Source organism: Rana temporaria, chromosome 8 (assembly GCF_905171775.1).
Source record: "Rana temporaria chromosome 8, aRanTem1.1, whole genome shotgun sequence".
NCBI classification, from domain to species: domain Eukaryota; kingdom Metazoa; phylum Chordata; class Amphibia; order Anura; family Ranidae; genus Rana; species Rana temporaria.
In genome coordinates this window covers 82,049,624-82,067,226 of record NC_053496.1, presented here as the reverse complement: position 1 = coordinate 82,067,226, position 17,603 = coordinate 82,049,624, and the positions used below count along the sequence as shown (strand labels likewise).

General features: G+C 49.7%; 1 protein-coding gene across 1 annotated transcript in view; it reads right to left on the bottom strand.

Moving 5' to 3' along the window:
• LOC120947097 (lysosomal acid lipase/cholesteryl ester hydrolase-like) overlaps window positions 1-12,014 on the bottom strand; it is a 53,817-nt gene extending 41,803 nt beyond the window's left edge. The window contains exons 1-2 of the mRNA XM_040362086.1: window positions 11,879-12,014; window positions 258-390 (exon numbers count right to left, since the gene is read on the bottom strand). Coding sequence (XP_040218020.1) covers window positions 258-383 — 126 coding nt within the window. The 5' untranslated portion in view covers window positions 384-390; window positions 11,879-12,014. The remainder of the gene's footprint in view (window positions 1-257; window positions 391-11,878) is intronic.
• Window positions 12,015-17,603: the final 5,589 nt, after the last annotated feature.

Below are 17,603 nucleotides of genomic sequence, written 5' to 3'. Positions count from 1 at the left end.
GACTGGAATTTTTGCAGAATACTGCAATGTACACAGTGGGCTGTAATATGCTGCATTGCACCGCAGGTGAATTATATAGGTGCACCGGGGTGTTTTTCTAAAGGAGTGCAAATGGAGTGCAGCAGCAACACACATACGGAATGATACTGCACACTGCAGTAATTCAAGCATTTTTACACATTAATAATGATATAGAAGTTTGCCTTTGTTTTTTTTTATTCCTGCAATTATAAAACACATATCTGGTTAAGACTTACAATGTTCATTGTGGCTTCAGGGTCTGCTGTAGAGAAAAAACCGCCATCTATACTTCGGATATTCCGGTTCAGAGACTGTACTGTAATCGGGAGTATAAATAATACCGCTGCAATCAACTGCCACATCTTCTGACTAGGAAAAAAAAAGAAGAATATTTTGTGTTATAACGTATAATCATTGTGAATTCTGACATGCTTGGAAAGGCAGCTCAGAATGTGTATTAAAAGGTCACACTGGGAAATAATTCCTTCTTCCAAGCAAAACTGGTAAGGCCCCTTTCACACGGGGCAAATCAGTAATGATCCGCCCCGTGAACCTCCGCTAGCTCAGCGGGGATAACTCCGTTGATCCCCGCTGAGACGGCGGATGACAGGGCGGTCCCCGCACACTGTGCAGGGACCGCCCTGTCTTTTCTCCGCTCTCCCCTATGGGGGGGATCGGATGAACACAGACCGTCTGTCCGTGTTCTCCCGATCTGATAGACGGATGGAAAAGTAGGTTTTTCCCCTGTCACACTTTGGCGGATCGGATGTCAGTGGGCATGTCACCGCTGACATCCGTGGATCCATAGAGGAGCACGGAGCGCCCGTTCAGGTCCGCCTAAAGAACTGGCAGGCGGAACTTGAACGGGCCACCCGTGTGAAAGAGCCCTAACTCTGAGTAGCAGCTCCACTGACTTAAAGCAGAACTCCAGCTTTTTTTTTTTGGAACAGAGAAGAATTAGAAATTCTGTTTTTACAGGTACAGTACCTTCTAAACAAAATAAAAATATGCCCCCACATTATTGAAAGAAAGAATATGCATTTATTATTTTTTGCATCCGAGCCTGCAAAGCATTGCAATCATGATCAGCAGCTTGCAGGTGCAATGCTCAGTTTCCTGTAGATCAGGGGTGCCCAAGCAGTGGCCCGCAGAGCCGTCTAATGTGGCCCGTGACCTTCTCTGGGATGGTGGGTTGGCAAGCCCAGATCGCGTTTTCCTGACGCATTCATGGCAGCACACAATGGGTTGTGACTCCGCCCCCACAACCTGACAGGATTGGTTACCTATAAATTTGAAGAGGGAACACCCCGCACCATTCTCTTTTTTATCCTCACCTGACAAGACTGGACGTTACAAGAAGATTTGCCTCTTACCGCAATCGCCCCAGCAGGTTCAGGCCTCTCCTGTTTGGAAGTCCCTCCTGTACAGTCTCTAATAGAGCTATATGGTGGGAACCCCGCTCTGGTGGTCTCAGGGGTCTGTCCAAGGTCTCATCCTGGCAATTTATCCTGGCTGTTTTACAAGCTTTAAATAAGCTTAATATGGCATGGCTCCCCTTTCCTTTTTGCTAGATTCTTTGCTCCCTAGAGGCTGCTGTGCTGCTCTGGCTCATTTTGGTGGTCTTATCTGTTTATTCTAGTCCCCAGTTTGCCCAATAGTTTACCTGGGCTTTGCTGGGCTCTGCTGTCCCTCTCACCGCCGCCACCGCGTCTCCTGGTCGCTCTGCGCATGCGCGCAGCAGGCTGATGGCGTCAGCGATTACCTTTCGCCCTCACCCAAGATGGCGGCGGTCGGCGCGGGACGCTACTGCGCATGCGCGGCCGCGTCATCAGCGCCGCGACTACGGCGCCAATTTTAAAAATAGGGAAATCTGTTTTTCTTCCCTCTAGGCTGCTGCTCTGCCTAAAAAATTTCAGGAAAGCTCTCCAGGTACTTGGGGGCTCCTCTCCTTCCAGGCCCTTCTGCTCCTTTCTCCTCTCCTAAGCCTAACATCTCCATTTCTCTTTTCAGACACCTGCTGCTGTCCTTGCATCCTTTTCATGGAGCCCACTGCCCTAGCAGACCACCACCAGCAAACAAGGTAAGGAGGCCGTCCAAGTTGGTAAGTAGTGAAGAGACAAAAGAGTGCCGGCCACTAACACTGCATTGTTTTTGCAGTCCCATCAGGCCTAGAGATGCAAGCCCACGGCAAAGAAGGAGGTCCAGCCGTGCATCCAGCAAACGCTCTCGCAGAAGTCGGTCAAGATCACCCTCTCGCCATTATCGGAGGCATAGCCGATCACATCGCAGCCGCTCCCGTCGAAGCCGGTCTCACCGCAGACGGTCACCATCAGTTCACCGCGAGCATTTTCAGACCCGTCCTGCAGCAAATGCTTGCTGGGTGTGCGGTGCTGCTGCATTGCCAGGAAAATTAGCCTGTCGCTCCTGTTTTGCCGAGGCAACCAGAGAGAAGGAAGCTGACGCCAGAATGGCCACGGATATCTTAAGAGAGTCGGTACGGGAATCAATCATGGAGACCACGGCCATGCCTACTGACCCTATTCCGGGTCCTTCATCCGCGCACGGCTCGTATGCCCAACTAGCAGAGACCCACTCTGACTTCGGAGAACGCGAGCCAACATCAGGATTTGATTTCAGCTTAGTGGAGCCCTTTGCCCGCTCTGTTAAGGAGGCTATCGGCTGGGAGGAAACCATAGAAGAACCCCAAAAACTCGGGAAATACTTCCCTGAATTAAGAAAAGATCCTGAGCTGTTTCCATTCATTGAGGAACTGGAGGATCTCATTAAGGACGAATGGGAAAAGCCGGACAAGCGGCCCAGCCTGTCCAATAAGCTGGCAAAGCTGTACCCTCTAAAGGAGTCCAAGGTCACCTCCTTCATTAATGCTCCTATTGTGGACTCATCCCTCATGCGACTCGCTAGGCATGTCACCTTGCCGATAGAGGATGCGGTCACCTTCCGTGATGTCCTCGATCGTAAGATCGACTTGGAACTGAAAAAAGCCTACTCCTCGGCAGGGGGGGCCTGCAGGCCAGCCATCACCACAGCGGCCGTAGCTAAGGCCATTTCTGCATGGGCGGCCAATGCGGAGAAAGCCCTCCTAGAAGGGACCGACCAGAATGAAGTGCTCTCCTCCCTACAAGAAATCAGGCTAGCAGGCGACTTCATGGCAGGGGCCTCAGTGGACATTATTCGCTCCACCGCTAGATCTATGTTGGCCTCAGTAATGGCCCGCAGGGCCTTATGGCTGAAACCCTGGGTCGCTGACTCTGCTTCCAAATCTAATTGGTGTAAAATACCCTATGACGGCACGAATCTGTTTGGTGCGAAACTGGACTCAGCAATTTCTAAAGTCACAGGAGGGAAGTCTGGACTTATTCCCTCCGACAGAAAGCCCAAGCCTCAGAAGGGCCCTGCCTTCAGGCGCAATCTGCCGGACAGGTACAGGGATACTAGATCCTACCGCTGGGGGCAGAACCAGGGCAAGGATTTCAGAAGGGATTGGAGGTCGACTCGTCCTTCCTTTGCGAGAGTCCAGAAATCCAAGGCCTTCACCGCCGGAGACCAGCAGAAGTCCTTTTGAAAGCTCGCCTGCCCACCCAGCTCAGGTGGGCGCCAGGCTCAGGAGTTTTGCACGAATTTGGGCAGAGCACATAAGAGACCCGTGGACACTCTCCACGATCAGATATGGCCACAAGTGGAATTTTATGTCACTCCCAGGAAGTTTCTTTCGTCCTACCAAGGTTCCTTCTTCCCCGGACAAGAGGAAACTGCTCCTGCAGTACGTCTCGGAGTTAATTCAGAAGGAGGCAGTCATAGAGGTTCCTCCGCACCTAAGGGGCAGGGGATTTTATTCCCCTCTATTCTTGGTGCGAAAGAAGTCGGGGGATCTTCGGCCCGTTCTGGACCTCAAACGGCTCAACGCAAGCATCAGAATAGAGGCCTTCAAGATGGAGAGCCTCCAGTCCATCCTTCTGGCAGTAAATCTGGGAGACTGGATGCTGTCCGTAGATTTGTCGGACGCCTATCTCCATGTGCCAATCCATCCAGCCTTCCAGAAATTTCTCCGTTTCTCCATCAACAAGTGCCACTTCCAGTTCCGATGTCTACCATTTGGCATCTCCTCGGCACCCAGAACGTTCACGAAGGTTCTCCTTCCCCTCATTGCACTCCTCAGGGAAAAGGGGCTACGGGTACACCACTACCTAGACGACATTCTCCTATTGGCAGAAGATCGGGAGACTCTGCTCCTCCAGCGGGAGACCCTAATATCTACCCTCCAGAACTTTGGCTGGTTGATCAACTGGCGGAAGAGCAGCCTACAACCTTCACAGGTCATGATATTCCTGGGAGCAGAGCTGGATACCAAGCGGAACAGGGTACAGCTCCCGTCAGAAAAGGTGGTACCTTTGGTACAGAAAGTACAAAACCTAATGTCGTCCAGACGTCCGTCAGCCAGAACCTGCCTGAGCATGCTGGGCTCCATGGCATCAACCATACCCATGGTGCAGTGGTCCCAGTGGCACATGAGAACGTTGCAGAACGCATTCCTCAGACAGTGGAACGGGACCTCAATGTCCCAGTCCATCCGTATTCCCGACTGGGTGAAGCACTCACTTTGGTGGTGGACTCACCACCCCAACCTCAGAAGATTCAGGCCTATAGTCCCTCCAAGTCCGGAAATAGTGACTACGGACGCCAGTCAGAGAGGTTGGGGGGCTCATTATCAGGACCATGCGGTCCAGGGTCGTTGGCACTTTCCAGCCCAGGGTGTAGTCTCCAACATATTGGAGCTACGAGCAGCCTTCCAAGCCCTCTTGGCCTTCGCACCTCTACTACGAGGGAAGAGTGTCCTTCTCCGGATAGACAACAAGGTCGCGGTGGCCTATATTCGAAGACAGGGGGGTACCCGGAGTCGCACGCTGTCGGAAGAAGTTCGTCCCATAGTGGAGTGGGCTCAGGTACACCTTCTGGACCTGAATGCAGTATATGTCCCGGCAGCGCAGAATGTGCTAGCCGACTATCTGAGCCGGGAATCGCTCTCGAACAACGAGTGGTCTCTGAACCACCGGGCATTCTCCCTCCTAACGAAGGCATGGGGCATCCCAGAGGTCGACTTGGCAGCAACACCAGCGAATGCCAAATGCCCGAGGTTCCTCTCCAGAGTTCCCTTTCGGTCAGCCGAGGGGACGGACTGCCTAGTACACCCGTGGGACTTCAACCTGGGGTACATCTTTCCCCCAACTCCTCTAATAGCGAGGTTCCTAGCCAGGCTCCGGAGATCCTCAGTCACAGTAATCATGGTGGTGCCATTCTGGCCGAGGAGGCCGTGGTTCACGACCCTCTTGCAGCTCAACACCCGGCCTCCAATCCACCTGCCGTTCTCAGCAGATCTCCTATATCAAGGCCAGTTCCTCCATCCGGCCCCGGACAGACTGCACCTAACAGCATGGAGGTTGAGAGGATTAGGCTGAGAGAACAAGGTTGCTCCCAAGAGGTGATAACGACACTGATGCAAGCCAGGAAAAATTCCACAAATACCACCTACACTAGGGTTTGGGAAAGATTCTTCCTGATGGCACAATTAAAAGGCTGGGATCCTGTCTCTCCAGCTCCATCCCAAATTCTGGAGTTCCTGCAGTCGGGCGTTGATAAGGGACTTAATTCAAGTACCCTCAAGGTACAGATATCCGCCCTGTCCGCCAAAACAGGCACTAGATGGGCTATTCATCCTCTGGTTATTCAATTCATGAGAGCTTGTCTGAAGATCAGACCCCCCAGAAGACCATCCTTTCCTACATGGGACCTTTCGGTGGTTCTAGAAGCTCTCTCCTTACCACCCTTTTTTCCGTTTGACTCCATTTCCCTGTGGGACTTGACTCTGAAATTATCCTTCCTCATCGCTATTTCTTCAGCCAGAAGGGTGTCAGAGATCCAGGCGCTGATGGCCAAGGAGCCCTACTTAGTCTTCCTATCCGACAGAGTGGTACTAAGGACTTCAGATCGTTTCCTACCAAAGGTTGCTTCGGCCTTCCACTACAACCAGGATATCGTCCTTCCACACCTTACGGACGAGAACGGCGAACCCCACGCCTTGGACATTAAGACTACTATATCCAGCTACCTTTCGGCTACCACTCACCTTCGAAAGACAGAGGCTCTCCTGATCATTCCACACGGAGCCAGACGCGGCCAAGCAGCTACTTCTCGTACCATCGCCTCCTGGCTAGTCAAAACTATCGAGAAGGCCTACTCCGTTCAACAACTTACAGTTCCGGAGGGCATCAGAGCGCACTCGACCAGGGCAGTGGCAACATCCTGGGCAGCATATTGTGGTGTCTCATCAGAATCCGTCTGCAGGGCAGCAACCTGGTCTTCCAGGCATACGTTTATATCCCACTATAGAGTGGACGCTGCTCTTTTGTCTACAGCCGACTTTGGTAGATCCATTATCAGGGCCAATTCTTCCGCTCACTAGGAAATAAATACTATTGCATTAAACCCTCCCGACTGGCGAGTTATTTCCCATTGTGTGCTGCCATGAATGCGTCAGGAAAACGGAAAATTGTATACTCACCTTTCCGTAATTTTCCTTTCCTGACGCATCTTCATGGCAGCACACAGATCCCACCCTGCTGTTTAATGATGATATATACAGAGAATGGTGCGGGGTGTTCCCTCTTCAAATTTATAGGTAACCAATCCTGTCAGGTTGTGGGGGCGGAGTCACAACCCATTGTGTGCTGCCATGAAGATGCGTCAGGAAAGGAAAATTACGGAAAGGTGAGTATACAATTTTCCGTTTTTCCAACCCGCCATCCCAGAGCATCAGTGTTGTGAATGAAGACGGCGGTAGAGGAAGCAAGTGGCTGCGCAGCAGAGCCACATAAGCTGTTGCTCCCTGTGTATAGCGCAGGCTCCTGCCACAATCGGAGTGATACCAAATTCATTTTCGCATGAAATACGGACATACATGCATTCCTAAGGAATAGCGGATGATCCGCTGACATCCGATCTCATCAGTCCCCACTATGGTCCGTTTCTGAAGATGGAGGAAAATCCTGATTTTCCCTCCATCTGATGATCGGATCGGATTAACACGGACAGTTGGTCCGTGTTCATAGAGGAGAGCAGAGATCTGACAGGGCAGTCCCTGTCATCTGCCGGCTCAGCGGGGATCAACAAAGCGATCCCCACTGAGCAAGCGGATGGTTAAAATCGGATCTTCATGGGATCTGCACGTCTGAAAGGGCCCTTAGACCCCTTTCACATGATCAGTGGACCCTCCATTCACCTCTATGGCGCAGTAGATGTAAACAGACTTGTGTTTGTTTACACCCGCCTACCTCCAATCCGATCTGCATATTGTGGCCCGCGACCAATTAATAAGTTGCTTAAGTGGCCCTTTCTCTTCAAAAGATTGGGCAACCTTGCTGTAGATTATTCCTCCAGCCCCAGGTCTGTACTACCTATATTTAGGGCCAACAGAAATAATCAATGGACTACAAGTGTGGTGATGTCACTGATCTGCTGAACTGCCCATTGGTAGTCCCTCTGCTGCATTGGTAGATGGGACTTGTAGTCTGTCCACTCACAGATCCTGAGAATGGATGACATGGCTATGCACATGGAGCCAAACACAGCCAAAGTAAATAACAATGAAATCAGGGTGCTCCAGGGAGAAGCACCCCAAGATTTAGGTAAGGGGGTTGGGGAATAAATATGGTCAGAAAGGTGGACTATTCTTTTAAAAAGAGGAAATTACTTTTCTCAAAGAGGAAATTACTTTTCTCTTTCTATTTCCGTCTGATACCCGTCACTCACACAAAGGGAATTAAAACGACCTCACATGGACAGAATAAAATCTTAACCATTGTTCTAAACCTTCCTCATGCTATAAAGTGTGCCAAGGCGGAAGGGGGGGGGGGGGGAATGTCCCCTATTCCATCTTATGTTGGGTGCACACAGCCAAAAATCGTCTAAAATGGTTGGTTCGGCAGATGCAGCACCTGCATGATTGAATGAACTGAAATTCAATGAATGAAAGGACAGGGACAATCAGGCTAGGGAGGAAATGATGCTGGGCACGCTACAACCAGGAAATAAGGCAGGCTTGCTGTAGCTTCTAAAGCATACTACAGAAATCTCACAGTGTGCAGTGAAATCAGAGGAGCAATTTCAGTACTGCAGGGAGGCCCGGGGTACTGGAGGGAGGCCCGGGGTACTGGAGGGAGGCCCGGGGTACTGGAGGGAGGCCCGGGGTACTCCTTTAAAGCTAAACTCTGGGACAAAGATTCTTGCAGTGGGCATCCCATGGTAACTAAAGGCTTGTTTAGTCTAAGGCCCCCTTTCACATGGATGGACCGATCGGGTCCGCCTGTCAGTTTTTCTCAGGCAGAACCCAATCGGACCACCCGTTGCGCTCTATGGAGTGGCGGATGTCAGTGAACATGTGTTCGCCAACACCCGCTAGCATCCAATTTAAATCTGGTCTGCTAAAAACAGACACATGAGGAACCATTCCCCATTCGTCCGGCGGTTCAGATCAGATGACAGTCAGAAGGAAATGGACAAGCAGTCCGTTTGCATCTGACCGTCCCATAGTGAACAGCGCGCGGTGTCCGCTCTGCATAGCGGAGAGGACACAGACCTGTCATCCGCCTGCTCATCGGGGATCGGCGGACAGATCCTTCACGAAACAGGTGGATCCACTTGGCGAAATTCACCCCATCTGGAAGGGGCGTAAAGGAACATATAAAGCAACAATAATTACCTTATAAGTACCCTTCCAGCAGCTTCCTCCAAGCTGAACCACAGGAACCCCCAAGCCGCTGCTCTATAAGACGCACTCTGAAGCAGTCACATACCATGCAGGGCCAGTGGTCCTGCACTGTAAGGCCTCCTTTTTACAGGTCTACTTAAGGCGGAGTTCCATCCAGAAATTGAACTTTCCCTGATCCGGTTCCTCCCCCCTCCGGTGTCACATTTGGCACCTTTTGGGTGCCGCTTTAAGCGTGCACCCATGCAAGGGCCACATTTTGCCTGCATGGGATACACGCACTTAATCACATTCATGGCAATTGGGACGCAGCAGCTGAACGGACACAGCCACTGCTCCAAATTTGATATCTGTGCGTGTGCGGGCCCCTGGACCCGCAATGTCTGCATTCCGTAAACGGCACAGATGTCAAACTGGGAGCAGGTTCACACTTAAAAAAAAAAAAAAGGGAAAACGTTCGTCTGATTTTTCCTCGATTTTTCACAGCAAATGGGAACCGATAAAGCAAAATTCGTACGAAAATTCTTATCAATATTCCCAAACGACAAATTTTTCTTGTACGAAAATGGTACACATTAAACAAAAATTGTTCGTTCTGTTCCCGTGCGAGAACATTTTTACAGTTTGTCCCTTCCGGAATTTTCGTACAAAAATTCGAAATCGGCTGTCAAAAGTTGTGTACGTACTGTACGAAAATTATTCGCCCGATTTTCTTATATAATGTGTATGAGCTACAAGCCAAAAACTAAACAATCTCCTGCCTACGGGTTAAATTTACCACCAGAATTCAGCCGATTGTAAAATCTCAACCGGGCAGTAAAATGACAGCTTCACATTGATGCCACTTTGAAATCGCGCTACTTCACTTGAAATAGCGCAATTTCAAAGTGGCAAGGTCAGCGTGATTTCAGGTGCTACTTGATAGACAGCTGTGTGGCTTCATGCATAGGCATCTATTGAAGTTGCACCTGAAATCAGCAAAAGTAGTGCAGGAACTACTTTTGCGAATCGGTGCGGCACCGCAAAATTGGTGTCGCACCGACTGGAACAGTGCCATTGTCTCCGATAGGTTACGAGTTACGACTCGTCATGCGATTTGATCTCTCCAATGTGAACCTAGGCTATGAGAGATTGAGCCTAATAGGACTACAACAACATAAATAGCTAGATTCAGAAAGAGTTAGGCCGGCTTATCTACAGATAAGCCGGCCTAACTCTGAATCTGCGCCGACCTATGTTTAAGTGTATTCTCAAACAGAGATACGCTTAAACATATCTAAGATACGACGGCTTGCGCCGCCCTATCTTAGGTTGCAATATTTCTGCTGGCCGCTAGGTGGCGCTTCCATTGCGGTCGGCGTAGAATATGCAAATCAGTAGATACGCCTATTCACGAACGTATGCCCGGCCGCCGCAGTACATTTACGCCGTTTACGTAAAAGATAGGCCGCCTAAAGTTAAAGCTGCCCCCTAGGTGGCGTAGCCAATGTTAAAGTATGGCCGCCGTTCCCGCTTCGAAATTCGAAATTTTTACGTCGTTTGCGCAAGTCGTCTGTGAATAGGGATTTACGTTGTTTACGTTCACGTCGAAATCAATAGGCCCGTACGGCGTACTTAGCCGCAATGCACACTGGGAAATGTAGGCGCCCGGCGCATGCGCAGTTGAAAGAAAAACGTCAAAAACGTAAGGTCAAGCCCCATTAACATAAAACACGCCCCCTCAGGTAAATTTGAATTAGGCACCGTTACGCCCGCCGCTTTTACGCTACGCCGCCGTAAGTAGGAGGCAAGTACTTTGAGAATACAGTACTTGCCTCTCTGACTTAAGGCGGCGTAGCGGAAATACGCTACACCGCCTTAAAGTTATGGCGAACTACCCGAATCTAGCTAATAATGTCTTTTAGATCACCGCTGTTGGGACCAGAATCCATTCCTGTCTTGTAGATGATCAAAACCAGCTTATAATGCAATTTGGATAAAGAAAGGGAAGTTCAATCTGTCACCTTTCCTTATGTATGGCAGGGATGGCATACATGGTGATTTTATAAGATAGAAAAACACTGAATTAAAAAATGATGAACCTAAAAAGGACATTAATAACTGACTGTCCATATTGTCATCTGCACAGAGAAGCCACCACACCTTCCATAGAGGGGCTCACCCCCACCTTCCATAGAGGGGCTCACCCCCACCTTCCATAGAGGGGCTCACCCCCCACCTTCCATACAGGGGCTCACCCCCCACCTTCCATACAGGGGGATCACCCCCCACCTTCCATACAGGGGGATCACCTCCCACCTTCCATACAGGGGGCTCACCCCCACCTTCCATAGAGGGGCTCACCCCCACCTTCCATAGAGGGGCTCACCCCCCACCTTCCATACAGGGGGATCACCCCCCACCTTCCATACAGGGGGATCACCCCCCACCTTCCATACAGGGGGATCACCTCCCACCTTCCATACAGGGGGATCACCCCCACCTTCCATACAGGGGGATCACCCCCACCTTCCATACAGGGGCTCACCCCCCACCTTCCATACAGGGGGATCACCCCCCACCTTCCATACAGGGGGATCACCTCCCACCTTCCATACAGGGGGATCACCCCCACCTTCCATACAGGGGGATCACCCCCACCTTCCATACAGGGGGATCACCCCCACCTTCCATACAGGGGCTCACCCCCCACCTTCCATACAGGGGGATCACCCCCCACCTTCCATACAGGGGGATCACCTCCCACCTTCCATACAGGGGGATCACCTCCCACCTTCCATACAGGGGGATCACCCCCACCTTCCATACAGGGGCTCACCCCCCACCTTCCATACAGGGGGATCACCCCCCACCTTCCATACAGGGGGATCACCCCCCACCTTCCATACAGGGGGATCACCTCCCACCTTCCATACAGGGGGATCACCCCCACCTTCCATACAGGGGGATCACCCCCACCTTCCATACAGAGGGATCACCCCCACCTTCCATACAGGGGCTCACCCCACCTAGAGAGGGACATGCTGTGTTCTAGGACTATGAACACATGTAACTAATAAGGGCTGTGAGCGCTCTTACCACTTGGACAGTCCTCGCCTCTTCTCCTCCTCTGCTGATTACTGGAGCTCTCTGGGTGACAGCAGGAAGCTTCCCCCTCTATTCTGTCCCCACACTGACTGTACAGAGATCAGCTCTGCACAGCTCCGCCTACTGTCCGTCCAGGAAATGGCTCCGTGGGAAACAGGGCACGGAAACACACAGTGACAGCAACAACGCTGCAAACACACAATGACACCGACATGAAACACTAATATGATTTCACATAGAAGTAACTGAAGTCTTCGATAAAAAGAGATAACCAATGTACGTGACCACAACACAGGAGGAGAGGAGAGATGAGGCTCCATGTGCTGCACACATTCATTACCTGCTTGTCAAGTCTGACATTTCCAAATACACTTTTAGCTGGATTCAGGTATGTGGTCGTAACTTTGAGGCGGCGTAGCGTATCGCATATATGCTACGCCGCCGTAAGTCAGAGAGGCAAGTGCTGTATTCACAAAGCACTTGCCTCCTAAGTTACGGCAGCGTAGCGTAAATGGGCCAGCCTAAGCGCGCCTAATTCAAATGTGGAACAGGGGGGCGTGTTTTATGTTAATAACTGGTGACCCGACGTGATTGACGTTGTTAAAGCGGAGGTTCACCCTAAAAAACAACTTTCTACCATGCTATCCAGCATACTAGCGTCAGCTACAGTATGCCTTTATTTATTCTTTTTGCGCTGTACTCACAGTTTAATCCATTAGTTTCGTTTCAGACTCCCTGCGGGGAAAGGCGTTCCTATGAAGAGGGGAACATGATTGACGGCCGGCTATGGCGTGTCACGCTTCCCGAAAATAGCCGGAGTAGGACTCGGCTCTTCACGGCGCTATACGGCACCTGCGCACAGACTAGAAGCTGACTGCGCAGGCGCCGTGAAAAGCCAAGTCCTATTTCGTCTATTTTCGGGAAGCGTGACGCGCCATAGCCTGCCGTCAATCATGTTGCCCTCTTCATAGGAACGCCTACTCCCCGCGGGAGTCTGAAACTTAACTAATAGATTAAACTGTGAGTACAGCGAAAAAAATAAAGGCATACTGTAGCTGACGCTAGTATGCTGGATGGCATGGTAGACAAAAAATTTTTTTTTTTTTTTAGGGTGAACCCCCGCTTTAAGGAACGGCGCATGCGCCGTCCATGCACATATCCCAGTGTGCATTGCTCCAAAGTATGCCGCAAGGACGTATTGGTTTCGACGTGAATGTAAATTACGTCCAGCCCCATTCACGTGCGACTTACGCAAATGACGTAAAATTTTCACATTTCGACGCGGGAACGACGGCCATACTTAACATTGACTAGGCCAGCTATTTGTTAGGCTAACTTTACGCCGAAAAAAGCCGCACGTAAGCGATGTAAAAAAATGCGCCGGGTGCACGTACGTTTCTGAATCGCTTATCTAGTCATTTACATATTCTAAGCCGAACTCAACGGAATCACCACCTAGCTGGCAGCGTAAATATGCACCCTAAGATACGACGGCGTAGGAGACTTACGCCGCTCGTATCTTAGCCTAATTTAAGCGTATCTGATTTCCAGAATACGCTTAAATTTAGGATGGCGCAGATTCAGAGTTACGACGGCGTATCTACTGATACGCCGGCGTAAAGCTATCTGAATCCAGCTATATATTACCAAAAGTACTGGTACTTTACATGCACATGAACTTTAACCACTTACGGACCGGAAAATTTCCCCCCTTTATGTAAGGTGACCATATTTTTTTTTATTAAATCCTGGGACATATATTTTTTTTACTAGTACTCATAGCGGCACTGCGATATTGTGGCAGGCAAATCAGACACTAAGTGACACTTTTGAAACTTTGCGGAAACCAGTGACAGTACTAAGAATATGAACGGTCACTGCACTAATAAAACTGGCTGGGAAGGGTATAACATCTAGGGCAGGGGTCTCAAACTGGCAGCCCTCCAGCTGTTGCGAAACTACAAGTCCCATCATCCTGTCGGAGTCATGCTTGTAACTGTCAAGGCCCCATACACACGAGAGGATTTATCCGCGGATACGGTCCAGCGGACCGTATCCGCGGATAAATCCTCTTGAGGATTTCAGCAGATTTCTATGCGATGGCGTGTACACACCATCGCATTGAAATCCGCGCCAAAATCCTCTAGCGATGACGTGTCGCGCCGTCGCTGCGATTATGACGCGGCGACGGGCGCGACGCTGTCATATAAGGAATTCCACGCATGCGTCAAATCATTACGACGCGTGCGGGGAATCCCTTTGGACGGATGGATCCGGTGAGTCTGTACAGACGAGCGGATCCATCCGTTGGGATGGACTTCAGCAGATGGATTTGTTGAGCATGTCAGCAAATATTCATCTGCTGAAAATCCATCCCAGGGGAGATTTATCCGCGGATAAATATCCGACGGAGTGTACACACCATAGAATCTATCCGCAGAAACCCATTCGATGGGATTTATCTGCGGATAGATTCTATGGTGTGTATGGGGCCTCAGACTTGCAATGCTCATGGGACTTGTAGTTTCACAACAGCTAAAGGGCCACCAGTTTGGGACCCCTGATCTAGGGCAAAGGGTTAAATGTGTGCCTAACAAGTGTTTTCTCACTGTGGGGGAGGTTCTTTTACTAACGGAAGGCATTGATCCCTATACCTGCTTTGCAGGAACACAGGATCAATGTCTTCCATAGTGACATAATGGCAAACTGACTTGTTTACATAGTTAGACCACCGGTCTGCCTGTGTACATAACGATCAGCGGGTACTGGTGGTCATTGAGCTGCCGGAGCCGCTGATTGGCTCCGATACCCAGAAATCCAGGATCACGTATATACGTGATCCTGCGCAGCACGACTGCCCTGTAGCAGTAAATATGCTATCGGTCGGTCAGCAACTGGTTAAGATCATCAGCATTATGATAACAAACAGGCAGCAGGCACTCTATCATGGCTCTGGCTGGCTCTGTCACAGTGTGTCACATAACATGGCTCCTGGGTGCTGATTTTGTTAACTTATGACCAATAAGTTAACAAAATCAGCACCCAGCAGCCATGTTATGTGACACTGACAGAGCACTGCCAGCCTGAGCCATGATAAAGTGCCTGCTGCCTGTGAGTTATAATATCATCCATTATGGCAGAGAGACAGACAAAGTGCACTGTAGTCTATTCACAGACATCCCCAAAGCACACCTGTGTTGAAGCCTTGAAGGCACTGGCAGCCCCACGATCGGATCCGCTTCCCCTCTGTTCCTGCTGCTGGACATCGTCAGCTGAGCTCAGCTTCCTCTCTCTCTGCCCGTTGCCGCTGCCGCCCGCCTCACAGCCTCTCAAGTCTCACTCTCCGGGCCCTACTACTGAGTGGGGAACGGAGGACGATCACTCTGCCGGGGGTGGCAAGGAATGGGCATGCGCTCGAAACTGAAGAAATAGTCCCTCTGCTCTGACCAGCACATGATCATCAGAAAGTGGCACAGATAATGGGGAAAAAAATACACCCCCACCCTAAGCTAGTAGGAGCAGCAGAGCAGGGGGGTGTAATTCAGAATTATTATTTTTCTAATTCTGCACTGACTGTCTTTGAAATTGCACAAAACCGGGGACAGACTTGGTCCATGGGACACTGTCCTCAATCTGGGGACTGTCCCCGGAAACCGGGGACATCTGATCTCCCTACCCTAATGACCAGGTCATTTTTTGCTATACAGCACTGCGTCGCTTCAACTGACAATTGTGCGGTCGTGCAACGCTGTACCCAAACAAAATTGTCCTTTTTTTCCCACAAATAGAGCTATCTTTTGGTGGCATTTGATTACCTCTGCTATTTTTATTTTTTGCGCTATAAACAAAAAATTGGGACAATTTAGAAAAAAATTAAAATATTTTTACTTCTTGTTACAATAAATATCCCAAAAACATGTCAAAAAAATGTCTCCCTCAGTTTAGGCCAATATGTATTCTTCTACATATTTTTGGTTAAAAACAATCGCAATAAGCGTATATTGATTGGTTTCCGCAAAAGTTATAGCGTCTACAAAATAGGGAATAGATTTATGCAAATTTTATTTTTTTACTAGTAATGGCAGCGTTCCGCGATTTTTAGCGGGACTGCGACGTTGCGGCAGACAGATCGGACACTTTTGACACTTTTTTGGGACCATTGACCTTTATACAGTGATCAGAGCTATAAAAATTCACTGATTACTGTGTAAATGTCACTGGCAGGGAAAGGGTTAACACTAGGGGCGATCGTGGGGTTAAATGTGTTCCCTGGTAGGTGTTTCTAACTTTGGGGGGGGGGCTGACTGGAGGAGAAGAGAGATCACTGTTCCTAATCACTACTTGGGGCTCCCCTTAAGACACGGAATTCAAAGGCAATAATTGTGGCGGCTGGGGTGGGGAGAGTACAGACAAGTGCTGTGCAGCCGAAAGAAGCTCTCCCTGGATCAGCACTGGCTCCATCCCCAGAACAGATTTCAGTGACTTTTGGGACTGGAGGTATGCTGTATGTCCGGGTTGAGTGAAAACCCTGACTGTCTGGGTCAATCCCGTACAGGTGGCAACCTTAGCATAGTACCTACATGCGCATTCGCATTTGCACATGAGCATAGGGGGATAGGGCATCTTCAATTTTTTTTAAATGTTATTATTTATTTTTGACACTGTCTCTTTAAATTTCTTTTCCACATCATTCAACTTTATTGCCATCACAACATCCCTTGTGATAACCTGGGCCATGAGAGGTTCTCTTTGCTGAGACATCTGGGGTGTTTTAAACCCTAGATCTCTCCTTTGCCCTCCAAAGCATTTGATCAAACTGAGATCAGCTTGATCAGATGCTTGCCTAGCCAGCTTGTAAACCACAAATGGAAACTGGAAGTGACAAAACCTTTGTCGCTTCTGGCTTTATTTGTCACAGAGAAGACTAAAGCCCTGTATACACGGGCCAGATTCTCGTCAGGAAAAAAACGTTTTTCCTGATGAGATTCCTGGCAAGATTCTCTTGCCGGCTGAGTGTACACACACACACACCATTCAAAAGAACCGCCGTTCTTTGGAATGGCACGAAGGCGGTGACATCATCAACTACGACGAGCATGCGCTCGTCACATTCAATGCCGTCGCCGCCATCTTGCTTCACCCTACCTTTGCGATTGGAGGCTACCGCGCATGCGTCAAAGTCATTTCGAGCATGCGCAGGTTTCCATGGAGAGGTAAGTATACACACGCTCGGGTTTCTCGGCAGGAAAACACTGCAGAGAATCGCACAACGAGAAAATAGAGAGCAGGTTCTATATTTTTCTCGTCTAGATTCTGGGCAGTTTTCTTGACAAGAAACCTTAAAGCCTCGTACACATGCTCGGTTTACTCGGCAAGAAAGCTCTGCCAGCAGTTTTCTTGCCGTTTCTTGCCGAGAAAACCGTGCGTGTGTACGAGGCTTAAGAAACAGGTGTACCTTCCCCTTCTCTGTACTAAGCTGATCGCACAGGCTGCAGCGATACAGGCCTCCTTGATTGCACCAGGGAATCGGGCGGCAGGCTGCGATGGGCAAGGGGCCCTTCCACACCCTGTAAAAGTAATCGGGTGGATATAGATCCACTCAGAGGACTTTACTGCCTGCAAGTTTTAAATACTAAAGGATGAAATCGTACTACTGGGTGCAATTCAATCAAAGCTGCTAGCATACCAACAGATGTTACATGGTAAATCAAATAAT